At 45.0% G+C, this 27,981-nt stretch overlaps 1 protein-coding gene and 2 long non-coding RNA genes across 26 annotated transcripts in view; 1 reads left to right on the forward strand and 2 right to left on the reverse strand.

The window, feature by feature from the left end:
• The window catches only part of LOC123638418, a 39,816-nt gene extending 38,085 nt beyond the window's left edge, over nt 1–1,731 (reverse strand). For 4 of the 7 annotated variants that reach the window (XR_006735339.1, XR_006735341.1, XR_006735338.1 and 1 more), the window contains exon 1: nt 845–1,730. This is a non-coding gene — a long non-coding RNA (uncharacterized LOC123638418). Of the gene's footprint in view, nt 1–844 lie in introns of all 7 variants that reach the window. The other 3 variants (XR_006735342.1, XR_006735337.1, XR_006735340.1) reach the window with 2 other exon arrangements.
• Nucleotides 801–27,931, forward strand: LOC123638353 (butyrophilin subfamily 2 member A2-like). 18 transcript variants are annotated; one of them, XM_045551940.1, is made up of 17 exons: nt 801–979; nt 2,595–2,685; nt 2,946–3,293; nt 4,338–4,619; nt 6,153–6,232; nt 6,514–6,534; nt 6,625–6,651; nt 7,519–7,545; nt 7,969–7,995; nt 15,902–16,004; nt 17,335–17,682; nt 19,894–20,034; nt 20,257–20,538; nt 22,112–22,279; nt 22,746–22,766; nt 22,863–22,889; nt 27,465–27,931. In XM_045551940.1, the coding sequence occupies exons 2-17, from the start codon at nt 2,607–2,609 to the stop codon at nt 27,512–27,514; spliced, it is 2,031 nt and encodes a 676-aa protein (XP_045407896.1). In that variant the 5' UTR covers nt 801–979; nt 2,595–2,606; the 3' UTR covers nt 27,515–27,931. The 18 variants fall into 18 exon arrangements, 16 of the variants coding, with proteins under 16 accessions (XP_045407896.1, XP_045407894.1, XP_045407895.1 ...); XM_045551938.1 differs by lacking the exon at nt 27,465–27,931 and adding an exon at nt 24,757–25,605; XM_045551939.1 differs by lacking the exons at nt 19,894–20,034; nt 27,465–27,931 and adding an exon at nt 24,757–25,605.
• On the reverse strand, nt 4,987–6,042 carry LOC123638426. Its single transcript, XR_006735353.1, has 2 exons — nt 5,985–6,042; nt 4,987–5,373 (listed from the first exon to the last, which is right to left on the reverse strand). It is a non-coding gene; the product is annotated as an uncharacterized LOC123638426 (long non-coding RNA).
• Nucleotides 27,932–27,981: the final 50 nt, after the last annotated feature.

Here is a 27,981-nt window from a genome sequence, read left to right on the forward strand (position 1 = left end):
CATCTAAGCCCTAGGAGCTTTGAGGGCTGTATCACTGTCTTGCAAACCAAATAAAGTGTCTTGGGAGGTCTTAGGCCACAGGAAGAACCAGTTTGTCCCACAGATCTCATACACAGACAGGATTCACAGCCTAGCTAGAGTCTAACCTCAATGAATACACTGGCAGAGTGAGAAACAAATACACATGAAAATACAATATAGCGCAAACAAGGAGCTGAGGGTGAATGAAGACGCTCAGAAAGAATTGCAATAAGAATTTCCTGAATTATGTAAAACATGCCAAGCAGCACTGATTCTAGAAACCAGAAAATTATGATATTCATTAATGGATCTTAGACCTAGATGCCAGAGGTGCTTAAAACGGTCCAGTGTGTCTGGTTTTCTTTCCATTCTTACTTTCATTAGGCTCTGTAGTAAGAGATCCTCCTCCTCCTCCATGTGCCCATCTACAGGCAACCAAATGTTAGTAAATATCACAGTAGCATTTTAATTAACGCACATTGTTCTCTGTTCACACATTAAAATCTTTTTATTTTTCCACTCCATTCTGATGACATTTCTATTATGAGGTAAAAACCATAAGAAGAAGGTATAAAAGAATATGAAGAAATACTTATATACATACACACATAAGAATGATTTAAATAGGTAAAGCCCCAGAAATGCAAAAGCTACAGGGGGAGGTAGGGCCTGGAATTTTTCTTCAATGGGTACAATTCAATGTAGTTTCAGTTTTCATTCTAACCTTCCCCAATGGTTTCTACCCAGCAACTGGTGAGATGCACCACCTCTGAGCCAATCAAAACACTAATTCTTCCAAAGACAGATTTTTGCCGTTTCTTACCCGAGTGAACCGTCTCTGCTTTCTTTCTTTTTCTTTTCTTCCAGATAAGAGCCTCTTAACCATAATAGAAAGGATGGAGAACTATTAATCACCTTTATTCTGTGGGCTGTGATCTTCAGATGGGAATACCAAGGGGTAAGCGAGGGAAATTGCTTAGAGCCAGGACTACAGGGCCTGGGAGGAGAAGAGGGGCTGATAAGCTGAGAGCAGGCATGCAGAAGGTACCCAGACAGAGAAAGGGGTGAGGACCTTGTGTGTGGGTGTGTGGGTGTGTGGGTGTGTGTGGGTGTGTGTGCGCACACACACGCCACGTGCAGGAGCATGCTGGGAAGGGTGGAGAAGTAGTGCAAAGAATGAGGACTTAACAGAGGTTGGGATTTGGTGGATTGAAAGGGAGACATCCTGAGTGATGAAAGATTCTAACTGCATGTTCTTAAGAACACATCATGGTCAGAAAGGAACAAAGGACCCTTAAAGTCTGTTCTGGCCAAGACAAGGCATCTATTCAAAGAGACTGTAAAAAGAAATGTGCCCTAAAGATTTATATATAAATGTGTGTATTTCAGAACTATTTCTTGTATAGAAAAATCTGAACCAACATGCATATACAAGAGGTGGGGCATCGATAAACAATGCATAGTTCACTCATTAAAAGGGATTTCCATGCAGCCACAAGAAATTCAGTTTTTAATGAAGAATGATTATTTATAATTTTAACAATATTGGATCCATACATTATACTTTGTTTAGTATCTTTTAGGGGTTAGTATCTGTTTTTCTTTCTATTCTCCATTTCCTCAAAACGTAAACTATCCTTTCCATTATTTATATAACCATTTCTTTATTTTGGATATTTAAGTTATAGCTACATTTTGCTATTATTGATTTTACCATGTTCAGTAGCCTTAAACATTGAGTTAATTTCTGATTTTTACTTCTTCAAAAGTAATTTGTATAAACAGAATTTTTGGCTCAAAGAATACCCTGTTAATGCTCTTGCAGAAAAATTTACATTGGCAATAATAAAGTATATGCTTACCACTACATACAATTTAAAATTTTATTCCCTTATATTTTTCTTTATTTTCAAAATTGTCTAAAATCATGAGACAGAAAAATAAATATCCTAAAAAAAAAAGAAAACTAATTTCTGATTCTGAAGACAGCACAGAAATTCTTAGGTCAAGGACTAACCATAATAACAATAATAATAATCTGCCCCCCAAACCCCAGCAGCATAAAGAACAGTTTTGAGGAGCAGAAGATGGGGTGAAAGGCAATGTTTATTCCAAGCGAGGGTGTGAGTCCCAGGCAGGGGTAGAAGGACAGCCAGCTGCACAGACCTGTGTCCCTTGGTTTCTCCTCACCCCTCCCCACACCTCTTGCAGACCTTGTTCTCAGAGGCAATTCCCAGACCCAGGTACCCCTAGCAGCAGGTACCATGACTGTGGGCCTCATAGTCCTTTCTTTTGGGGGAAACTGTTGAGGAGTTAGTATTTACTGAGCACCTAATAAGTTCCACTCACTAAAATTACACATAACAATAATTAATTGTTAAGTAGTACATGAAATTTTTAAAATTTAAAAAACATTAATATAGCTTTAAAAGTAATGAGAACAACAGGCCAAAGTGTCCTTTCACTCGCTAAACCTCCAATTTTCAGTTTAGCATACATCTTTTTATACCTTCTTGAGACATTTACATATACAGGTATTTACAGATCATGCTTTTGCTTTTGTTTTCAAATAGAATCAGAGGAAAATGGCAAGTGACCTGGACTTCTTCCTGCTCTACTTCCTTGCCTGCCTCATCTTGGTCCAGCTGCTCACTCCTTGCTCAGGTAGGTATGATTCTGTTTTTATGTGTGTGAAGCAGACAAATTACCTACTAATGCTCACTTAGATCCTTTGACTCCTTCCATATCTGAAAGTTCCATCCCAAACCAAAGTTCACATGCCATTAAGAGACAAAGAGCACTTCTGTTAGGATCCTGTTCCTCTCTAGGCTCTTTATACCTCCCCTTCCCTGCCAAGGACAACCCTTACTCTGATGACTCCATCGCCACCACCTCTGATGGAGCTTCCCCCTTTTGCTGACCAGCTCAGTTTGCTGTACATGGACCCCCTGGGCCCATCCTGGCCATGGTAGGTGAAGACGCTGATCTGCCCTGTCACCTGTCCCCGACGATGAGCGCAGAGACCATGGAGCTGAGGTGGGTGAGATCCAGCCTTAGGCAGGTAGTGACCGTGTATGCCGGTGGAAAGGAAGTGGAAGACAAACAGACCCCAGAGTATCGAGGGAGAACTTCCGTTCTACGAGATGACATCCCTGCAGGGAAGGCTGCTCTCCGAATACACAACGTCAGAGCCTCTGACAGTGGAAACTACCTGTGTTATTTCCAAGATGGCAACTTCTATGAAAAAGCCATCTTGGAGCTGAAGGTAGCAGGTGAGCCCCCGGGTTTTGCTCTGAGGTTGTTCCTCTGTGGGACCTGGGACAAGAATTTCTGCCTCAAATCCAGTGCAGAGCACTCCTGGCTGGCCCCTAGGAATTGCCTGCACTGTCTTCCTACTTAGCTGCTCTGAGACCCTTGAGAAAGGCACACGCTTTCCCTCAGAAAGAATTCCTCCTGTCCCCTACATGCTCACGTAAAGAACCCCCACACTCCCACCCCCAGCCCCCAGGGGTCTGAGAAGGGAATCAAAAGACAAGGGATGGGAAGGATTAGAAATCATCTCTTCAGTGACACGTACACAGTTGCTTTGGTTTAGTTGTGTACCGGATGGCTTCTGTGGCCTCGCCAGATGCACCTACTGTGGGCCCTGGGAGGCCACTCATAGGGGCCGTATCTCCTGCTAATGTTCTCCAGCCAGTGACCCCCAGGAACACACCTGCAGTGGAAGGGGCCATGTTGATTATCTGTTGCAGCAAAGATCACACACCGTGGAGAACTGTGGGGTGTCTCAGTCAGAAGGTGTTAGAGAAGACTTGGTATAGAGTTTGGGCTTGTGTTAGGGGATTTGGGGGATGGCCTGCAGAAGTGGGCCTCTGCTCTTTACTAGATGCTGTCAGGAAGGTGGAAGGGGATTAACCCTGTGAGTGGGAACCTTAATCAATCTTTTCTAAGAGGAAGGAGACTAGGGCCAGATTGAATCTCTAATTGATAAAAGGAAAACAGTCCCTCCTTGCCTGTGTGGGGTGGTTGGCCATTGTTGTGGTTTGGGCAATGTTCATATTTCTCTCTACTCAGACAACGCTCCCTCTCCTCCTGTTTTTAAGTTAGGGGTGAGTGGTAATAGCCCCATTGTTTCTGGCCCTGGGGCACTGCACTAGCCCACGTAGCTTTCCCCTCACTGTGACCACACAATTGCAAGCAGCTCCTGAGTGAAATCCTCCTTGAATTATCTAATGTGAGTGTATCGTTGATTCTTGTTGAGACTCTTCCCGATGCAGGAGGCTCCCAAGAATTTAGGCTGATTTATCCTTCCACAGCACTGGGTGCTGATCTTCACATGGAAATGAAGGGTTATGAGGACGGAGGGATCCATCTGGAGTGCAGGTCCACCGGCTGGTACCCCCAGCCCCACGTCCAGTGGAGAGATGCCAAGGGGGAGGTCATCCCAGCTGTGGCAGCACCTGTGGTTGCAGACGCAGTGGGCCTGTATGCAGTGGCAGCATCTGTGATCATGAGAGGAGGCTCTGAGGAGGAGGTATCCTGTACCATCAGAAATTCCCTGCTCCAGCAGGAAAAGACAGCCAGGATTTCCATCGCAGGTCAGTACCTTGCTTCCCCGTGAGCCTCTGCAGTGAATGTAAGGCCTGAAGCAGGGACCTGGAGCCTTCTTGTTTTAGGAGAGCTTGTCTGCCCCATGAAGCTGTTTGTGCCACAAATATTTACTGAACATTTTCTGTCTGCCAGAAACTGTGGCAGGTAATAGGAATTGGAGGAAAATGGTCAAGATAAGATCTTTAACCAAAGTTAAATGACAAAATGAGAAAAAACGCACATATTTATAACTCATAAACAATCAATTTCCTTAAAACATAAGGAGATTTAAAACAATCTAGTAAAAACATTAACAAAGAGTATGAATTATTAGTTCACAGAAAAGGACATAAACATGCAAAAAAGTGCTCATTCTCGCTTATCAGAGAAATGTATATTAAAGCATTTTTCACTTATGACATTGGCAAAAAACAAGCAAAACCAGTAACTGATAACACATTCTGATGGCAGGATGCAGGGAGGCAGTAACTCTCAGGCATTTGCTGTGTCATTTCTTGTATCCTCGGTATACATAAGCAGAACCTCTATTGGGGGCTATAGTGCAATATCTATTCGCACCACATATTTATTGATCCAAAAGTCCACTTCTGGGGATTTATCTGATACATAAGCTTACACTTGTGGGAGATGATCCATGTAAAAGGCTGTTTCTTACAGCACTCATTATGACTGCACGAGGTTAGGAAACTATACAAATGTTCACTGATACGGAACTTCCATACAAGGAAACGCCACACAGGCCTGAAAGAAAACAGAGATAATTCTCTCCATACTAATACGGAAAGATCTCCAAGATACACTCTACACAGAGAGAGCAAGAATTCATAACAGTGTGTATAGAGTGCTATCTTTAGTGTAAAGAAGAGGCAAAATAAGAATACATTTGTATTTACATCTTTTACATTTAACAAGCAATTGCTTAACACTCACTATATGTCAGTCACTTTATAAGCATTAATTCAATCCTTCTAACCTCAGGAAGTAGGCACTATCATTGCCCCACTGCACAGATTAGGGCAGTAGGAACACAGATTAAACAATTAGTCCAGGGTCACACTGCTGACCAACACTGGAGCCCACATTAGAACCCAGGCCCTCTGGCACCAAAGTTCATGTTCTTAACCATCGTATTCAGCTGACTAATGAGAAGCTAATAAACGGAGGGAGGGAGCACTGGGTGGATGGGAGACTTGGGTGACGTTTTATATCTGTATTTTTTGAACCATATAAATGTATTACCAATTGAAAACTTAAGAAAAAATGTGTGTGACTGTGCTCAAGTCACTCACTTTCCATGGGAGAGGCAGGCATCTCAAGAGAAGTAATGGTAGCGGGTTGTAGTAAGGGCTTACCAAAGTCTTATCCAAAGTTGTCTGAGACTTTAGGAAGAGAAAGATTGTTTACCCTCATGACATATGTTTCGTGTCCCCTGTCCTGGGGGGAGCAGCTAAAGCTCGAGATGCTGCAGGCTGGGAAGACAGAGCCACAGGCCCCCCGGCCCACAGACCGTCCCTTTGCAGACCCCTTCTTCAGGAGCGCCCAGCCCTGGATCGCCGCCCTGGCAGGGACCCTGCCCATCTTGCTGCTCCTTCTTGCTATGGTGGGTTACTTCTTGTGGCGACAACAAGAGGAAAAAAAGATTCTGTTGAGGGAGAAAGAGAGAGAGCAAGAGATGAGAGAATTGGCACAGAGCGCAACAGAGCAGGAACGAAGCATAAGAGGTATCTGACCCCAGGAGGGACTCTAAGCCCCTGGGGTACAGGCCTGAGCCCAGAGACCTCTCCCACATGCCCACCTTAGCACTGGGTGGTTTTTAAGGTTTGTTGTCCAGAAAATCCCCTCTCCCATAACACCTCATTATTCTTTCTGCTTATTTTCCAGAGAAGCTCAAGGAAGAACTCAGTAAGTTCCCTTTTCCCCAGATACCCAAGCATGTCTTCCTATCCCTGCTTTATGTACCTTGATGACTCTTCCTTGTTTATTCCATTTCAGAGTGGAGAAAAATCCAGTACATGGCTCGTGAGTGGCTCTGGCATTTTCTGTCAATTATCGCTTATGACTGCCTGTGCCTGGGTATTTTCTAACCCTTAACTCTGCCCAGGCTTGGGGCATGGCCTTGGATCCCTGTGACCAGGGAAAGAAAATAAGTGTGGGTCATGGAGAAATCCCCAGAAGGAGAGTCTCTCTCTCTCTTTCTCAGAAAAAAGAGGCCTTCAATCTCTCTCCACTGAGGCCTACAGACTCTTTGGTCCTGAGAGACACTAAGGAATATCCAGGGGTACACTTGAGGAGAAAGGGGGAAGAGGTGGGTAAGGTGCCTTGTCCATCCCAGGAACCTGACTAATTGCTTTACATAAATGATATGCTGTTGAGGAAATAAGAAAAATGGAAGATTATAAGGAATGAGAAGATCAGAAAAGAGGGAGGGAGAAAAGTGTTCCTCATATACAGAAGTAGCTACAGTGGCTCAGTTGGTGTAGATTTATTATAACTACTTTCAAAAATTAGTCCGTGAAATTCCTCATTAAGTTTCCCAGATTATTTTCAGAAGAAGGTAGGAAATAATACAGATTGATACAGATGTATATGCACACACACATATAGACATGGTGACAACAATACCTAAGTATGGGAATATAGATATGTACAAAACAGATCAGCTGGACCACATCAGGAAGGTACTAACACACTGCCTGTGGTGTCTGTCACTAGCATTCAAGTGAGGTTCCTGGACGTGATATGAAGGAGGAGAGGGGAGGAGAGTATTGAACCTGCAGAGGGAGAAGGTAGGGAAGAGTGGAGTGGTCAAAAAGAAGATTAGGTGGATGCAAAAAGAAGGCAAAAGGGCAGAGTTCAAGTGATATCTCTACCTTTCTTTCATTGCAGTTGGTGGGAATTCTCCAGCCTATAATGGTGAGTGACATTGATGTTCTCTGAGTTTCTTGGGACGTGTGCCCTGAGCTTTCCAACTTTTTCTCTACTGTCACTCATTGACATTCTCACTTGGAATAATCAGATCTAGCCCAAAGGCTAATTTTCAATGGGGGTTCCACTTATGCTTTTTGGGAGCTTCTGAGAGAAGCCTGAGGCTCTGGCACTCATGCACACCCCCTAGCAAACCCTCGCCATGCAGCCGGCAGCTCCTCATGACAGAGGAAATGGAGCCCTCAGTTTTGTAGAAGTTGCCACCCCTGATCCATCAGACCTGCAGAGGAGGGAAGGTGGACACTGGAAGAGACTCTGAAGAAAAGGAGAGAGAAAAGACTGAGTGAGGAGGATGGGGTCGGGAAGAATAGAAATACTGACCTTTTCTTATCTCTGTCTCCTTCCTTTCAGAATGGAAAGTGGCCCTCTTCCAAGCTGGTGAGTAAATCACTGTATGTTCCCTACACCAACAACCTGAGGGACCATATCCCTTTCTATTCTCCAACTCTTGAGGTTTGGAGAAGAAAAGTCCCCATGACAAGGAGACTTTTGGGTGGGCAACATGAGGGTGCAATTGCAAGCATGCCCATCTCCAGGACCCTGTCTGCTGAGAGCATAGGGACCCAGGGAGAATTGCTGTCTTGGGCTTCCACAGACCTTCATGGGAAGGAAGAGGCATGAAGTGTGGAGCTGAGGGGCAGATAACACAGACTGAAGAATACTGCAGGGACAGTGATGATAGGAAATGCCAAGGAGAGAAGGCAATGCCTGCCCAGTCTTCATATGCCACCTACTGGCTCTGTGTGTGCTCAAAGGATTCAGTGTGTCTGAGCTTTGGCCTCCATATTTTTAGATGATTGTAATTCCTATTTTGTGGGCACTGAGGTGAAGACTGAAGAAGGTACTGAATATGCATTGGAAAAAACCTAGCAAGAATGAAACAGCATGTTCAAAATGGGTGTTTTAAGAGGGTTTGGAGAAAATAGGGTTAAGGGAAAGCAAGAGGGGAAAGTGCATTGACTCAGGGCTCCCAATAGTGGGGAGCTGTCTCCACCCCTAGACTTCAAGATTAGAGGCAGGGGGCTAGTCCGGAAACCCAGAGGACACTGTAGCTGAAAGAGAGGGATGCCTGAGAAGAGTCAGGCCTTTCTCAGAGCGGCTCCATCTGTTGGTGCTTCTCTCTTCTCTCTCCCTCCAATCTTCTGCCAGGGCCTGCCATTGGCCTAACACAACAGGAAACCAGACAGATTCCTGAGGCCCAGAACAGGGTGGAGAAAGGTGAAGTGTGGAGAATGGATCTGGAGGCATATAAAGCCCCCGACATAGACCCTAGCATGGAGCAGACATGGCAGCCATTATAACATCACATGCTACCTTCATGCCCTGCCCTGAGATGATTAAATTACACTGTTGTCTTATACAACCCTAGAAATTAGTATTTTTATTCTCTATTTGTCAGGTAAGGAAATGCTTCACATAAGCCTCAAAGATGTTCCATAGCTCAGATATGAAAGACAGACTGCAGAAAAGGAAAACTCATTCAGCTCATGAATAATAGAGTGAACATTGAAAGTTAGATCTATGACTATGAAACGTAAGTGGGCGGTGTCAATTTTGGGAAGGAAACAAGACGACGGAGGCCTGTTGCTTCCTGAGGCAGCGTCAGGATATCGGGATATCAGGTTAGGCAGACTCCAACCCTCATTTAACCGTTCCCTCCCCCACTACACACAACCCCAGGGCTTTCTCTCATGACATTAATCAGGTAGTCACATTCAGGGCAGGGTGGGAACACCAGGCTCTGAACTCTGGCCTCCTGTGCAAGGCCCAAGCCTTGTATGCTGAGGCTCTGAGGTCCACGAAAATGGCTGACCCCACAGACAAATTGTATAACTCCCTACAGCAGATGTGACTCTGGATCCAGACTCGGCAAACCCCATCCTCCTTTTGTCTGAGGACCTGAGGAGTCTGCAGCGTGCAGAGGAGAAACAGGACCTTCCAGACATTCCTGAGAGATTTAATTGGCGTTACTGTGTGCTTGGGCGAGAGAGCTTCACATCAGGGAGACATTACTGGGAGGTGGAGGTGGGGGACAGGCAAGAGTGGCACATTGGGGTGTGTAGGAGTAATGTGGAGAGAAAAGGTTGGGTCAAAATGATACCTGAGAATGGATATTGGACTATGGGACAGTCTGGTGAGAATAACTATCGGGCTCTCACTGAACCCAGGACCAAACTCACGCTTGCTGGGCCACCTGAAAGAGTGGGGGTTTTCTTGGACTATGAGACTGGGGAGGTCTCCTTCTACAACGCCATGGATGGATCTCATATTTACACCTTCCCACACACCTCCTTCTCTGGGCCTCTGTGTCCTGTTTTCAGAATTTTGACGTTGGAGCCCACTGCACTGACCATTTGCCCAGCACCAAAAGAAACGGAGAGGCTGGGAATGCCAGGTTCTGTTCCTGACCTAGTTCCTGACCTTTCCCTGGAGACTCCAGTGACCTCAGGCTTACCTAATGAAACTAGGGAGCCTCGAGGTGAAGTGACATGTCCCCTTCTCCCTGCCCAGTCTGGAGCTGAAAGTCTCCCCATCCACAGCAACCATCACAACCATAAAGCTACACGCACACCCTGAAGCACTTTACTCGTCCAGTTATTCCATATGACAGTGGTTTGAGTTTGGTGCCACTTTATTGTCTCCTTTGTACAAGTAAGACCACTACACAAATGTGAATTAACTTTCCAAAGGTGACATTGGCTAGTGAATGACACAGCAGGGATCTGAACAATAACTACCATTGATAGAACTTGAAACATACTGGGTATATTTTAAATAAATGCACTAAGTGGATTTCACTCATTTAAGCCTCACAACAGTCTGTGAGGTAGTCTCCTTTTGCAGATGTGGCAGCTGATGGGGGGCAAAATTAAGTAACTTGTATAACTCATACAGTAAGTTGTGCAGCTGGGAGATGCTCAGCCTCAGTCCCTGACCACCCGCCCCTTCCTCTTTTCCAGCCTCATTTTCCCCATGGGATGGGACCATGTGCAGCCCTCAGGTTCTCTTCCCAGAGCAGCCACAGGGCAGGGGTCCTTGTGGGTGGCTGTAGGGGCTGCACCCCTCCTGAGTCCTTCACACCTGTGAGAGCGTACACCCAGCACTCTTGGGTTGGCTTTGCATGGGGTCTTGGTCTAGAGAATAAACTCACTATAACCATATCACACAGGACTGAGGAAGGGACTAGAGGCCAAACTCTAAATTAACAATAGGGCAGCACAGGTGTGTCCACCCTATAAATGTGATAAGTGATCCTGAAACCAATACCAATCTTCCTATGTTCAAGGTCTCTAGGAAGTGTGGCTAATAGCCCAAAGACTGTCAATGAAAGAAGAATTGGGGAGGAAGAAAGCTAGAAGAACATCAGGCATTTTTCTAATACCACTGTAGAATCCATCTCGAGGAATGGGGTATATTCACCCTGATGATTGGTGGATATCAAACCACCTCCTTTCAACTGATGGATGCTAAGAAAAAACTGCTCTTAATTATCATTCCTGTTATTGTTCACCACTGTATCCTCTCTACCTGGCATGTGGTTGTCAAATTTTATTTGTACAATAAAATTGTTAATAATCCTCACCCTTCAGTTTGGCTTTCTCCAGGCTCTCACAAGTCTGCTCAGCACGGCAGAGTAGCCTACACACCCTCTCTACCCACCACGGTTTCACCTCAGTTTACCTCATTGCAACATTTGCACCAAATCCTTATTATACAAGCTTTCTACTGCTACAAGAATGAATTACCACAAATTCAGAGACTTAAAACAAAACTCATCTCTTATTTCACAGATCTTTAGGTCAGAAGTCAGACATGGATCTCACCGAGCTAACATCTAGGTGTCTGCAGGCCACATTCCATTCTGGAGGCGCGAGGGAAGGATGTGTTTCCTTGGTTTTTCACATTGTTGGCAGAATTCAGATTCTTGGAGTTTTAGAACTGAGGCCATAGTTCCATCCTGGTGGTTATAGATGAGGGCTGTTCCCAGCTCTAGGGGCTGCCACACCCTGGCTCCTAGCTCCCTTCCTCCATCTTCAAAGCGGCAACAGCAGGTTGAGTCTTTCTCAATCTTTGAATTTCTCCTGGTTCTTCTTCTTGCAGCTCTCGGACTCCTCTGCCTTCTACTTCTATGTACTCATGCTATTAGATTGAGTCCACCCAGACAAGTTAGGATAATCTCTCTATTTTAAGGTCAATACCTTAATTCCATGTGCAAGGTCCATTTGGCCACATAATATATCATATCTGCAAGTTTTACAGTGGCTATTGCTGGGAGGGTGGGAGCACTATTTAGCCTAGCAGTCGTATTTGGAAGTGTTCCCAGGAAACACAAGTGCAGAAATAAAGTGAGACAAAAGGGAGAAAGCCAGTTATGTAAGAAATGTTATAAAGAGTTCATTAATGAGTTAGTAAGAGTGTGGACGACTTGGCTCAATCCCACCCAGCACTCTAAGAAACCATATGATATTTTTGAATACACCAGAGTCTTTCTAAGAGCTGGGGAGCAGGAGAAATTTGTCCACTTCTTGCATCCTCCTTTGCTTGAATTGGTTGAAGTTTGCTTCTGGGGTGTTAATTCTGCTGCAATTTGAGATTGAGCTGTGTATCTCCAAAAAATCCAACATCACTGGTGATAGAGAAAGCCCTCAGGCACAGGAGATGAGAGGCAGATACCTGAGATCAGACATGGTGATCCACACAGGAAACTCCCTGCCTCAGTTTTTGCTGAGATAGGTCAAAGGAAAATGGATATGGCATCAACAGCATCTGTTCTCAGTCCTCTGTTTTTGCGAATATAGTGAGTGCCTGTCAAGGTCTGTCTGCATCCACTTCATTTACCAGTAGTGACCTCCTGTCTTCCCATACATGTCCCCATCACACTGCCATGTTCACCACATGGACTGGATCTGGGATGGTCATGTGGCCCACGCAAGGTCTCCTGTTAATTTTAATTTCTATGTTAAACAGGTTCATATGGTCAGTGTACTGACTTTCTTGGAAGCTAAAGACTTTAGAATGACCCAGTGGCCAATCATCAAAGCTCAAATTCAGAGTTTATTGCAAGAGATTCACACACACAATCAAGCTAACATCCACAATGCAATTATTAAAGGCAGTAATGAGGGGGTAATGAACCATGGTGCAGGCTTGGAAGGCCACCCCACTAACAGAAGAATGCAAATGAATCTGGACATCTCTCTGAGGTGCCAATCAGAGGGCCAGTGGCCATTCCCCTTGGGCAGAGCTGTCTTGGCAGCAGCTGCCAAAGTCAGGAGGAGACTTTCAGAGTCTCAAGAACCCGGATAGTAAAAGTACTCTCATACATTGCCATCCTCTTGCTGTTTTTATGCTCTGCAGGTATGCCTATTATCCTTATAAGCCTTTGGGTCTTGGGCTGTACTGGACCACAGCAGATCTTATCTCATCACCTTAGCCTATCACAGAGTTGAAAAAAATCAACTCTACTATGAGCTCTGTACACATATGTTTATCACTTTAAAGAAAAATAATTTTACTCTGACCTCCATGTTCCCATATGCTTATTACTTTGAGGGAAAACAAATGTGCTCTAGGCTTAATGCCACCTAATATGACTGAGTTCATTTTGAGACATTAGGACCACAAATCATTATTATTAATCTCTAGGCTGCAGGACCTCCATGTAATATGTGACCAGTGACTCCTGTGTGCGTGGGAGCTGTGGGAAGGCATCTTCCACTCACAGTGAGGTCCACAAGAGCAGAGAAAGGTGGACTGTGGAGACAGGACACCGAAGCAGATGAGAAGGCTTCAGGGTAGAAAGAGATTGATTCATTTTCTTGTCTTTGGTTCCTTTGGGGTCCCAGTATCATTCCTACTGTGTGTCCTGTGAAATTTGTTCTCCAGATGAGGTGAATGTACTGGTTAATATTTATGCAGTCCTGGAAATTAGCAGCTTATGCAACTGTTGTACTATGTTCATTGATTCCATGAGTCAGGTATGTGGAATTTGAACAGGACAGAGTAGGAATGGTTTTTCTGCATGTCAAAGTCTCTGGGCCTCTCCTGGAAGAACCTTATGTCTGGCAGTGACTCAAAGGGGGAGACACAGCCAAATTGTCTTTACAGATTGGAGTTTATTGCAAAGCAAAAGGGAATCATTCAGTGTTTAGTTGGGATCCTGTTTCTTCCAGGACCAGCATGTATACTAGATCCATGGAGAACTGTGCTGAAGTGACCCTTCCTCCATGTTTATCTCTCCCATGACAGAGAATAATTGGGTCAGGTTGTCACTATCTAACATGGCACATACAAGGAGGGCTTGGCTTCCTGCTAAGCTACCTCATTGCCCATGGATCATTCTTCTGCTCAGAACACATGAGTTTCCCTCTGGTTCACATCAGCTTGGCAGGGGTAGGAGCATAGTTTAGCGGGATGCTTTTGGCACATGCTGCCTCAGAAACCCTGGGCCATATTTCTTCCAATAAAAAATCTGAAGCTAGATCTGAGCCTGGCTGGCCAGTCTCTTAGTCCCTCATATCCACCTCTTCTGTCCCTTCCCAGCAGCAGCCCAGTCCTAGGTGGTATGATCCAAGAATTACAATGCTTTGACTCCTATTAGTCTATTAGTCACTCCACCCAGAATCTATTTTTAAGTATACTCCAGAAGCATTAGGTGATAGGTGAAGCTGTTATATGAGAAAGTGACAGTTCAGGGGTCAGTGCAATAGAAAAGTCAGTTCTCTGGGCTTTCTTAAGCTTATTCTGATCAAAGATCTCCCTTTACAGAGCAAAGAAGGAACCTGCTTTGGTAACTAACTCTGGGTGATTCCTTCAATTCTCCTTTCCAGTCTCTGAACTCTTGACCTTGAGTGGCTTAATCCTGCTGCCATCTCTTTCCTGGTCTTGGTGCTGGATGAGGGTAGCAACCGGGTCATACTGTTGAGGGACTGAGCGTACCCTGACCATTTTCACTCATCCATTGAACAACCACTGAGTGAAGAGCTTAGGGCCAGGACCTAAAAAAAGAGATCAATCATATCCAGCAGACATCTGTTCTAAGGAGCAGATATTCCAGTCACTGTAAACATGCAATTGATACTTAAATAACAAGGATGCAGACAGATTATAGGAATAGCAAAAGCTTTGTGTGTCAGAACAGGCTGAGAATATTTCAGGCAAAAATATCCAGAGGTGTTCTTGGCAGAGATGACATGAAGGCTGGGCAGGATCAAGGGGCAGAAACGGAGGGAATAATTCAGGTGAAGGGAATGGCATAGGTAAGAGAGTGCTGGCCACAGGGAGGGCACTAGTGTGACATAAGGCAAGTGTGGACCCATTGCTAGTGTATTAACTGTAAAGTTCTGAATTGAATCAGAAGGGAATTGGAGGCCTCCAGAGGAAGCATTTAGGCACTTGAGGGGAATATTGACAAGTCTGACTCAGGAAAATTATCCTGGAAGATATCTGTACAATATCTGGCGTTTGGGGGAGGAAGACAGTAAGTATATGGGTTTGGGGGTGTGGGTGGGCATTGGACCCAACCAGCTCAAATTCTGGCAAGTGTGAAAACCAACTAGAAAGTCTTCTACATTTCCATCTTCTGCCCCCACTAGGTTGTCATCTCCCTGAGGGAAAGGATTTTTGACTTTCACTCAGTATCCTCAGCAACTCTTTCCCAGTAGTTTTTGAACAGCTACTGCAGCTGCTGTCACTCTTTCCTCTCTCCCCTTCCCTTTCACCCACGCCTGCTTCCAGCAACCGCCTCCTCTCCCGGCCCAACCTCTAAACCTAGCAACTTGAACAAACTTCTTCTGGCTCTGAAAACTAAGCTGCTTATGTTTACCTCTTCCCTGGCCTACTGCCACCCAGTAGACTTCTGCATGCCCACATCTACAGGCAGAGGCCTCACCTCCTCGTTAGCAGCAACGCCACTAAACCGCGGAGAATCTCAAGGCTTTGCAAAAAAGAAAAAGAATAACAAAGAAAAAAGTTTCTTGCTTCCGAAGAAAGAAAAAGGAAATAAAAAGACCCAATAATCTCAAAGGCTATTTGCTGCTTGAGAGTTTTTGTTTCCATGTATCCTACCTAGTAACTGGTGATAAATAAAGCTCAGGGACGCCATTGGCCGGCTGACCCACAGCTGGCCAATCCTGGGCTCGAAACCATTCAATGGAAATCTTGGGACCTTGTGGACACCCAGGGGACCAGATCTGAGATCCCAGGTCCCGCAGCTCCCGACATCGCAACTAATGGGAGGTGAAAACAAGTTAACTTTCCTCTTTCGAAACTATTTGTTCTCTAGTGCTTCCGATGCCCATGGGCAGTTTGGAGAAAAGAGGCACGACCGGAAAATCATCATTTGAGGGTCGGAGGAGAAAAGAAAACACAGAGGTTAATTCTAGAAGGTAGGAAAGGAAGGGGAAGCGCTACAGCTCCGAGGTGGGGTCGATGGGTGGCAGAATGGAATCGGCTATGGAGGAAAAGAGGGTCCCTGGCAGAGGGGAGGCCCACCGGTGGGGAGGCGCGGCCGTGCCTGGCCTTAACTCGGATCGCCAGGCCTGGTTCACCGGGAGGAGGAAGACAAGAGAAGGGAGGGTGTGGAAGAATATCAAGTGACAATTAAAGAAACTGGACTCTGGCTAGAGAGGTGAGCCTAGGAGGGCGGAAAACTGCCTGCCCGATGGTTGTATTGTTGACTTATTTCATGGAATGTTTAATGAATCCTTTTATTGGAAAATATCTGAACCTTGGGCGGAAGGGGGCCACCCAAGACAGAAGTTGGGGCGCTGATGAGAACAGCATGGGTGACAGGAATGTTTGAGCTAGGTCAGAACTGTGGTGCCAGGTCTCCTTTGACTGAATCTCCTCCTCTGGACCCCTAGGCTTCTGGTCCCTGCCTGTCCTGGGTGACTATGTTCTTGGTACTCATGGAGCCAGCTGTTTCCCTGCACTTCTCCTTACCAGCCTCCCTTCTCCTCCCGCTCCTCAGCCTCCTTGCACTGGTCTCAGGTAGGGATGTGTGCCACTTGCCGCTATCAACTATCAGAAAGCCACGTCAACACTTAAGCTTGCAAACAGGAACAGGGAAGAAGGACCGCAGTGCTGTAGACTCCTCCTTCCTTCTGCACGTGCTGTCCAATAGGAATACAGTGAGAGCTACAAAGACTAATTGCATATGCAATTGCAAATTTTCAAAAACTTTTTATTTTTTACTTAAAAAAGTAAAAAGAAACATGAAAAAAGTTTTCCATATTTGGTTTCACCCCAATAATGAAATATTAATATTTAAATGCTTAATTTATGCAAAGTATTACCAATGAGATATTTAATATTTAAAAATTTTAAATCTTCAAAATCCTGTATATGTATTTTACAGGATCAGTTCATTTCAATTGGAACTAATTAGTGGATACCCTTTTGGACAGCTCTAGTTTACAATACACTCAGGCACTGTGCTAGCTTGGGGAAGAGAGGAAAAAGTCCTTGGGGGCACAGGGTCTATAGAGGGTGCTCAGGGTGAGCTCTTCAATGTTCAGGAGGCATTAGCAGCCTCAATGCTGCTGCTCTGAGGAATGCTGGTGACCAGCCACAGCTACTAGTCCCCAGAATTCTCAGCCCAGGAAGCCCCTGTGGTCTGGGAAAGCATTTTTTAGTGCCTGGAACATCTACTTCCTTTTCTGCCTTAGATATTCGATGCCTCCAGTCCCTGTGTGATTCTGCTCCTTTGTTGAACAGCCCAGTTTACCATCCAGGGTCCAGCTGATCCAATCCTGGCCATGATGGGAGAAAACACCACTTTACACTGCCACCTGTCACCTGAGAAAAATGCTGAGGACATGGAGGTGCGGTGGTTCCGGTCTCAGTTCTCGCCAGCAGTGCTGGTGTACAAGGGTGGGCGAGAGAGAACAGAGGAGCAGATGGAGGAGTACAGAGGAAGAACCACCCTTGTGAGCAAAGACATCAGCAGAGGCAGGGTGGCGCTGGTCATACACAATGTCACAGCCCAGGAGAATGGCACCTACCGCTGTTACTTCCAAGAAGGCAGGTCCTATGATGAGGCCATCATGCACCTCAAGGTGGCAGGTGGGTCACTTCATTTTGCTTTATTATTTTTTCACAGTGTGACTTTTGGGGCAAGTTTCTCAGCTAATCTCAGGCCTATTGCAAACCAGGAGATTTTTGCCTGGAATTCCCTTTGCACAGGAAGAGTAGCTTCCTCCTGCCCAAGGGCCAAATGAGTGGGTTTGCCCTGCTAAGCTGTGAACATCGCTTCTTCAGAAGCACACTTAAAATTCATCTGTGCCCTTGAGTAGGGGAGCCTGGTTAATCCCTGAAGGTAATTCTTAAACTTGTTTTATCACTAAAACTGTGCACTTTTGAGTGAGAGGAGGCACTGTTAATAATTGCACCTGTATAACTGGGATAAGCAAAGACTAGCTAGAGAATTACAACAGTTGGGCATCTCATTTCTTGGTAAATATTAATTTTGCCTCTTTTTCCTTTTCCCAAATGCTAACTGCAGAGAGAATAACAGATACGTAAATACATAATTTTATTAAAACAAAACTAAAACAGAGGGAAAGTTATGCACTAAGCACTAATCCCTACAGAGAAAATGAGTGAGAGTTTGGTAGAGAGGAATGTGGCAAGGCTTCAACATAGACGTGCATTTAAATGGAAATTTCAGCAGGGCCCAGTGGCTCACACCTGTAATCCCAGCACTTAGGGAGGCCAAGTGGGGAGGATTGCTTGAGGCCAGGAGTTCCAGAGAATCTGGGCAACATACGTAGACCCTATCTCTACAAAAAACTAAAAAATTAGCTGAGAATGGTTGTGCACCTGTAGTCCCATCCACTCTGGAGGCTGAGGAAGGAGGATCTCTTCAGCCCAAGAGCTGGAGGCTGTAGTGAAGGCAGCAGTGAGCTATGATCGTGCCACTGCACTATAGCCTGGTCAACAGAGTGAGACCCCTTCTCTACAAAAAATATAAATAAATTAAAAATAACTTTGGATTTCTGACAGTTTATTAAAATGCCTGTAAGGGTTGACCTCACGCCTGGGGTTAGTGTATTGTGCTTTAAAAGAAACATTTGAAGACTGGAATAGCTTTTAAAATACAGAAGACTCTATGTGGCATTTCAGTCCACCAGATCAGTGGAGTTGAATTTTGGGGACAGTGTGTCCTTCCCAGGGGGCCTCAATCCATAATTTGTATGAGATCCCATCTTTGTCACAATAACAACCTTGTATCTGATCAAATACGAATATCATGAAAGGAGAGTTTCATGACCTGAATGTCCTCACTGCTCCTGGCAGCAGTGTACAGTTGACAAGTTGTACTTCATGTGTGGCAGGAATCCTGGATTTTTCCCATGTAAACCTGACCCTGGCCTGGCCTGCCCACTCTGAATTGGAATGTTGGAGGATTTTTGTCTTGGTTTGTTAATTGTTTGTTTGTTGGTTAGTTTGGTTCACTGACTCATTTTGTCCTTCAATCTATTGTCTCATGCTTGCTCTCACTGAACCCCATGGAACGTTTTGTAGAACTTTGTATTCGTATTTGCTTAGTTATCTTAATTGTTATTCTATTTCAAAGTTTCTGTGTGAGCCTTTAAATGTACAATTGATTTTTTTTCTCTCTTGATAAAAATTAAATTGAGCAGGAAGCACTAAACTTAAGTGATTGCTTTCATTTCCTGTCTTTGGTATACTTTGCTGGGTAGGCTTTACAAAGGAATTATTCAAAAAAACCTTAGAAGATCACATGTTGCTAATGGGTCTCCCTGAACCATGTGTTTGCACCCTTCTCACACTTGGTATTCTCTATTATTGAGGATATTTTTAAAGATATAATTTAGTTACTATGAGTCTAGATTTTGAGGATTTTTCGTGATGATTTTTGATGTTCAAGAGGTAATATTGTTATCTTAAGGATCTCAAGAGCATCCACATCTTCCTAATACACAGATGTTCTCAAAAGACTATAAGATCACCTAATAGACTGCGCCTCTAGGAGATAAACATCTGTGAATCAGGAAAAGGGTTGGCTTTGGTGGCTAGCTCTGTCTATTCTCCTAAAAACCATCACCTCCTATAGATAGTAAGTAGCTGTGGTGATGTGAAGCCAAGTTCTGGACAGAAGGGACAGTGTCTTTAGGTCAAAAGTTTCTTAAGAGTCTGCCAGTGTGGCAGGTTTCTGTCTGTGTTGTATTATTCTAGAGCCTCATGAAACCAACGTCTATTGAGAAGTTTTTTCAAGAACAGAAAGTAAAATCCTCAACCTGCCTATTTCAGGTTGGACTGGACACACCCAGCTGGAAGGGAGAAAATTAGTCTTTGGCAGAATAAACCCAACAGCAAACATTTACAGCAGACAGATGGATGCTTGGTGCTGTGATGGGGCCTATACGTGGAGCACAAAGAAGATTGTGCACTGTAATCCTTTCCTCTTAGAGATCTCACAATTTATTTGACATATTGGTCTCCCAGTGTTCTCCAACATCAAGGTTCTTTCCTACTTCCTTTCCTACTTCCTATGTCTTGCTCCCTCCTTCTGTTTTTTTTTTTTTTCTTCCTTTCTTCATCCCTTCACAGAAGAGGCACAGTAGGGGCTGAGACACCACTGCTTGGTAGCTGAGCCCTGGTCTCCCTCCCCAGGCCTAGGCTCTAAACCCCTTGTTGAAATGAAAGGGCACGAGGATGGGGGCATCCGGCTGGAGTGCACATCTGGAGGGTGGTACCCAGAGCCTCTCGCGGTGTGGAGGGACCCCTATGGTAAGGTTGTACCTGCCCTGGAGGAGGCTTACACTGCTGACAGAGACGGCCTCTTCATGGTGACCACAGCTGTGATCATCAGAGATAGCTCCCTGAGGAACGTGTCCTGCTCTGTCAACAGCACCTTGCTCGGCCAGGAGAAGGAAACCGTGATTTTCATTCCAGGTTAGTTCTCTGCTCTCTGGAGACTCATGGTGTGGAGGTGGGATCCTCAGCCCACAGATGGATCCCCAAGTGGGGATGAGGGAGGGTGGGAGTGTGGGTTGAAGGGTCCTGGGCCCTGGGGATCTGGAGGCTGCAGCTGGGCTGAGGCCTCTTCCCTTGTCACAGGGGAAAAATTAAAGAATCTCAAAACACTTGAGTAGAAGTCTCTTCTCTGAGGGTTAATCTGATCTTTTTTTTTCTAATAAGTTTCTTGTACTGAAGCAAGTTTTAAACATTAAGAACTATCATAAAATACGGAGAATAATAGGCTGGGTGTGATGGTGGATACCCACAATTCTAACTATTCAGGAAACTGAGGCAGGAGGATCGCTTAAGTCTAGGAGTTGGAGGTTATAGTGAACTATGATCACACCAGTGGCACTCCAGCCGGGGTGACAGAGCAAGACCCTGTTTCTGAAAAAAAAAAAAAAAAAAAGAAAAGAAAAAACATACAGAATAGTATTGATGGTGACTATCTACACATGGTGGTTCTGTCTGCTGAAGCCCTCCATCTATACCCATGGGATTTTTTCAGGGACAGAACTGAGGATATTCCCCATCTATACACATTCATCATTCATGCTCAACAGGCATTTCATTTATTCAAGACACTGTTTTATAAACTGAGGGTAAATCATTGAAGATGCCCTTATGGAGTTCACATTCTAGAAAGGAAGAGAGCAATAAGTGAAATAGTTAATATAAGTGGTTCAATAATTAGTTAAATGTATATTATATCAGGTGTTGATGAGTATGTGGGAAAAATTAAGCAAGGAGGGAATAGGGAGCGCCAGGGGCATGGGGCATGGCGATTATTAACAGGATGGTTGGGGAAAACTTTACTGTAAAGATGAGAATGGAGCAATGAAGGGAATGAACCAAGCAGATACTTGAGGAGGGAGCAAGCCAGGTAAGAGGAATACCTTATGCAAAGGGCCTGAGGTAGGGGCAGGTCTGGCAGTTTCAGGGAACCCCAGGAGTCTGTGCTGGTGTTGCTGGAATGAAGCGAGTGCAAGAAGTAGGAGTAGATGAATTCACAGTGGCAATGAGGCCACATTGTATGGGGCAGCATAGGCCAAAACAGACTTTGGCTTTTAGTCTGAGTGAGATGGGAAGCACTGGAAGGTTTTGAGCAAACAATTAACATCATCTCACTTAGGCAGTTCTGCTGAGAATAGACTGCAGGAGGTAAGGGCAGAACAAGGAGGGGGCATTGCAATATTCCAGACAAGAGTGAGGGCTTGAGCCAGGGAAGTGGCTATGCTGATTCAGCATGGCTGGTTAGCCTCATTCACCCTGGTCCTTTCCATGGTGACTCCAGATGTCTCTGCTTTTCTATCTCCTGGGGCTCAGCCCTGGTAGTCACTGAGGGATCAGCCAATGCAGAGTCAGCATCGCTTGCTCCACCTGGGGTTTCTGAGCAGAAGGTGACAGAGCAGGTACCTGAAGAAGCTCTTCAGATGTGCTCCTGAGGGGCCTCTCACCCTGCGTCTCCTGTTTCCTACTAAATGGACTTTTCTGGCTGCCTTTTCAGAATATTTTACACCCAGCACATCTCCCTGGGTTGTGATCCTGGCTCTCATCCTGACTATTCTCATCATCCTCATGGCTGTGAGCATCTGTTGCATCAAGAAACTCCACAGGGAAAAAAGGATTTTGTCAGGGGAAAAGGATGTTGAACAGGAAGAGAAAGAAATTGCACGTAAGAAACTGGGGGAAAGAACATGTGAAAAAAGAGAAAGAATGTCAAATAAAAAAGAGTAGGAGGACAGTCCACTGACACAGAAAGGACACAGCTTCAACAGGTAGCAGCTTGGGGAAAAGAGAGAGGAAACATGTATCAGCAGCAGCCAGGGCTTGGAGCTTTCAAGTCCTAAGGATTAATCCCTCAGAGCTTTATTACTTCCATTGTGCAATCATTGCATTCATTCATTCCCCTGGACACATGTTCAACCACTAAATGGTTGAACAAAAGAAGCCTAAAAATGTGCTGATACCATCCAGCCTGTGGATCACAAATCCTTTCTGGTTTCTGACAGTTTGTGTGGCATGGGGGGAGGGTGATCCTGGTGCTCATAGGGAGGACTGGTCCTGCATCATTTAATGCAAACCCAACTTCTCTTAGTTCTTCTGCTGAGGACATTATTCTGTTTCTGTTTATTTTTCAGAGCAACTTCAAGAAGAATTGCGTGAGTTTAGCCTTTCTTGAATTACTCCATGCACAATTTCTGCCCTGCTTGGTTAGCCTTTATCTCATAACATTCAGCTCTGTCTGTCCCTTGCAGGATGGAGAAGAACACTCTTACATGCTGGTGAGCACCGCTGACGTTCCCTGAGATCCAGAGCTTTCTCCCCACTAGCAGCCAACAGTGCTCTTGAGAGGAGAAGAGCAAGGGGCCCAAGGCTGGGTGGGGATGGGTGGGGGCAGCTGGGAACACCGGCAGTGTCCCACCAATGCAAGATCATGGCTCTTCTGTCAAGGAATCCCAGCAGCAATTCATCAACCCTACAGTTAATTTCCTATGATCTTTTCTCTTTTGGAATAATTTAGTCAGTAATCACCAGAGGTCTCTGATACATAGTAGACCTCCCCAGGAATTACATTTCAGTAGTTGTTGCTTTTGGATCCTGGATCAATTTGAAAGAAGCTAATGCTGTCTTAGCTATTTATAACCTGGAGATGGTGTAAACTGTGCACAGTTGAAGACTTATGTGGGGAAAAGGGAACGAGGTTCCCCAACAAGCCTGATGCTAGGGTGTCCAAATAGGTGGCCAGAAACGCCTTTGTGCTCCTCAGAGAGCTCTGGTACCTTGCGTGTAGCCTCCCATGGGAGGGGAGCCAGGTGAGCGTGAGGACACAGAATCCACTTGTCTACTCCTAATGAGCACTTTGAACTTTATGATTTGCCACCTGCTGTCCAGAAGCACTAAAAAATTTAGTGTTACCAGATACCATGGAACAGGGACTATTCTTTTTTAGGTGACTTTCAAAATTGTCACACAATCAAAAGTTGTCACAATCAGGCATATTAATTTGCAGAAAGGATGAAATCATATTTTTTTCTTAGGCAAGCATGAAAATGAAGTTTATTGAGTAGAGAAAGACAGGATTATAGGGCAAGAGCAAGATATAGGTTTACAGAGCATGGTAGATACACCACAGATGACTACCAGACCCATTGTCACAGCAGGGCATGCAAAAGGAAGGGCAAAGAGAGAAAAAGAGTGAAATCATTTTAATACAATAGAAAGGTAGACTGAATAAGTAATAAAGGATGAAGATGGGAGAGGTCTGTAGAATGTCCAGGGTCTGGAGCATTTCCTGTATCCAGAGAGATCACAGCTGTTGACGTCAGACCCAAGTTGTTAAACAAAACCGGATGCAAATATTTCCTACCTTTTGCCACACACACTTCTCAGGCAGCCGGTTGGCTTTTGAGGAAATTTATCCTCCTTTGCCCTTTGAAGGATGTCCTCGTCAATCATTGAAATCAATTGTCAACTGGTTAAAAGAACAGGAGAGGGATGAAGAGACCCTTTACCACTCAGGACACTGTGCAGTGAGAGACTCACTTTAATTGTGCGGTCCCCAACCCACATGCCACAGCCTGGCACCAGTCAGTGGCCTATTAGAAAACGAGTCTCTCACCACCACTCCCCCTGCCCCACCACAGCCAACGCCTCATCCCTGGTCTGTGGAAAAATTGTCTTCCATGAAATCAGTCCTTGGTGCCAAAAAGGTTGGGGACCACTGCCTTAATTGATCCATGGGTGGTTGATGGGAACAGGATATGAAGCCTCTTTGCTGGTTTCAGCCACATTGGAAAATTTCTGACTAAAGAGAGACCCAGAGATCATCTGTCCTACATAGAATACAGGGCAGATCTAAGAATGCTGAGAGAAAGTGGAAACCATTAATTTTGGCTCATTTGCTAAACCTTCTGGGTTTCTAAGGGCCCCAATTCTCCTCCACCTGAGGGCACTGCTCCTTCACTGGAGAGAGACGTGCAGCTTCAGTAACTCTCAGTCTGTGAGCTGCCTGGGACCAAGGCCCTTCATGGAAAGAACCACGACATGAGGGACCCCCACTAGCTTTCTGAGCCTTTTATGAGGGATCAGGAATCACACAATCTCCAGGTTCCTGGGCCCCCAGGCCTAAACCTGAGACTTCCTCTGCAGCTGATGTGGTCCTGGACCCAGACACCGCTCACCCTGAGCTCTTCCTGTCTGAGGATCGGAGAAGTGTGAGACGGGGCCCTTCCCGGCAGAGCGTGCCTGACAACCCTGAGAGATTCGACTGTCAGCCTTGTGTCCTGGGCCGGGAATATTTCACCTCAGGAAAACATTACTGGGAGGTGGAAGTTGAAAACGTGATGGCATGGACAATGGGGGTTTGTAGAGACAGTGTTGAGAAGAAAGGGGAGGCCCTGCTGCTTCCTCAGAATGGCTTCTGGACCCTGGAGATGTTTGAAAACCAATACCGGGCCCTGTCCTCCCCCGAGAGGATTCTTCCTCTGAGAGAGCGCCTCGGCCGGGTGGGCGTCTTCCTGGACTATGAAGCTGGAGATGTCTCCTTCTACAACATGAGGGACAGATCGCACATCTACACGTGTCCCCGTTCACCCTTTGCTGGCCCCCTAAGACCCTTCTTCAGGCTGGGGTCTGACGACAGCCCCCTCTTCATCTGCCCAGCACTCACAGGAGCCAATGGCGTCACAGTGCCTGAGGAGGGCCTGATTCTTCACAGGGCACAGACCCTACACCGCCCTCAGGACTAATTCCCTGGTCTCACAGCCATGTAGAGAAGCCCTGGCCATCTCAGTACCACTGCATGGGGCCTCCTGGCTGAGTCCAGGCCCTCCTTCCCTCTGGTCACATAAGAGAACATCTTCTAGCTGCCTCTTTCATAGCCATTTCAGGCCTCAGCCCCAGTCTCCCCCTCACCAGGCAGTGGCTTTAGTAGCTCCTCTGCTTGTACCTATGGGGAGGATCTAGTCTTAGGCAGCTACTGCTATTACACAGCTCCCAGCCAAGACGAAAGTGTGACAAGGTGATGGACAGCAAACCTGCTGCTTTACCATCAGGGTGACAATGTTGATCCTTATACTTCACTTGGTACCAGACGTTGTGGACATGGGGCGAGAGCAACAGCATGCACCAGGATGTAGGAGGGAGGGAATCACACACCTCCTGAGAGGAGAGGAAACCACATGTAGAGGTCAGAGATAGAGGAAGTAGGACCAGAGAGCTGGGAGGAGACCAAGGTTGTGAGCATGATTAAGCCCCACCATGATAGCTAAGGGGGTCCTAGGAAATGATGGCCCATTTCCACCCAGCCCCCAAGATTTCTGGACCACATATGCACAGGTTTAGACCTGGGATGAAAAAGAATGAAGGACAAGGACGTATGTTCATCTGGTCTGGCTAAGGTGTCCCTGCAATAAACAAGGAATCACTACTCAGTCACTGAGTATGGCTTGACGTTTAAGGTCCTGCCTGAGCAGGTGAGTACTGGACTAAGGCCACCAGAGGGTTTAGGTTCAATGGGGAACAGCAGTGGTTTCAAGCTCCCTGGTCTCAAGATGCCTTTAGACCCTTTACAATTATTGAGGACCCCAAAGAGATTTTGTTCATTTCAATGAATATTTATTGATATTTATGGAATTTGAGATCAAAACTGAGAAAAGTTTTAAGGTATTTATTAATTTACATAAAATAACATTAATATTAATATTAATAAATAAATTATATTTTAATGCAAGTAACATATTTTATTTAAAAAGCTATTGTTTCCAAAGCAAAATAAATTTATTGAGAAGTGTGACATTGTTTAATGTTTTCCAAATTTAATGTCTGGCTTAATACAAGATGTCCGGATTCTCATATCGAATCCCCAGACCATGTTTGAGACTTGGGATAGAGGAACTTGGAGGTGAAATAGTGTGATGGTTAATTTTAGGTGTCAGCTTGACAGCATTAAGGGATACCTAGACAACTGGCAAAGCATTATGTCTGGGTGTGTCTGCCAGGGTGTTTCTAGAGGACACTGGCATGTGAGTCAGCAGACTGAGTGGGCAAGACCTGCTTTCAATACCGGTGGATACCATCCAGTCAGCAGGGGGCCCTGTAGAACAAAAAGACAAAGACAAAGGAAAGGAGAATTTCTCTCTCTCTCTCTCTCTCTCTCTCTTTCTCTCTGTCTTTGTCTCTCTCCTGGAAGGGGACACTCTTTTTCTCCTGTTGTTGTACATTAGAACTTCAGGCCTTCCAGCATTTGGACTTCAGAACTTATACCAGGCTTCCTGGGTTCTCAAGCCTTGGGCCTTGGGCTGAGAATTAAACTATCAGCTTCCCTGGTTCTGAGGCTTTCAGACTTGGACTGGGCCAGGTCACCGGCATCTCAAGATCTCCAGCCTACAGACAGCCTATTGTAGGACTTCTCAGCCTCCATAATCACATAATAAATGAATTTTGTTTACTTCTCTTTTCTGTAAATAACTTCCTGCTTAAAATATAGTGCTTCATCAACAGTTAAGTGCATGTTCTCTAACCTTTTAAGATGTTTATACCAATACATGCCCATTTAGTTTTTCTCATGAAAATTGGACCTTGCTATATATAATATTCCATGACATGCTTTTTTTTTTTAGCTTAAACACTAATATTATAGTATTTATAGCAAGATGGTTTTCTTTCTTTCCTATTGCAAATAGTATTGCTATAAACGTCTCTGTATGCAAATTGTTGTGCATAGCTCTAATCACTTCTGCAGAATAAATTTTGGAATTGCATTTATCATTCGGATAAATTTTTGAAAGTGCAATTGCTGGACAAAAGCAACTTGAATTATTCTTAAGTATATGTACATACCTATCTATTTCCTACAGGAAGGAAGTGTCTGCTCTTACCTTTGATCTCTATGAGGCCTATCTCCTAAAGTGAACAATGGAAGCCCACCCTTCAGTTTTGCATTCCTTGGGCATCAATCCGAGGCTTCTCACTCTCCTTGAGGAAGAACTCCAACCTATCAACCCTGAGGAAGACCAAGTTTGCTTTTTACTTATGATACATTTTTATGACTTATCCTATGTGAGGCACTGTTGTAAGTAAATTGCCTATATTATCACATTTCATCCTCACAACAGCAACAAAAACGTTAAGCATTATTATTATCCTTATTTTACACATAAGGAAACTGAGGCATAGAGAAGTTGGGTAACTGGCTCAAGGTCACAAAGGCAACCTGGCATCAGAGTCTGTGCTCCTACCACTCCATATTGCAACCCCTCCTCACCAATTATGAACTTCAGTGTCTGAGATATACTAGATGGTAGGTTAATAGAAATTTGTTAAATCAGTGGATTTGTTTCTGTCTCATTTCACATCAATTTGTCTCAAGACTTC

This window comes from Lemur catta, chromosome 5 (genome assembly GCF_020740605.2).
Source record: "Lemur catta isolate mLemCat1 chromosome 5, mLemCat1.pri, whole genome shotgun sequence".
Lineage (NCBI taxonomy): Eukaryota > Metazoa > Chordata > Mammalia > Primates > Lemuridae > Lemur > Lemur catta.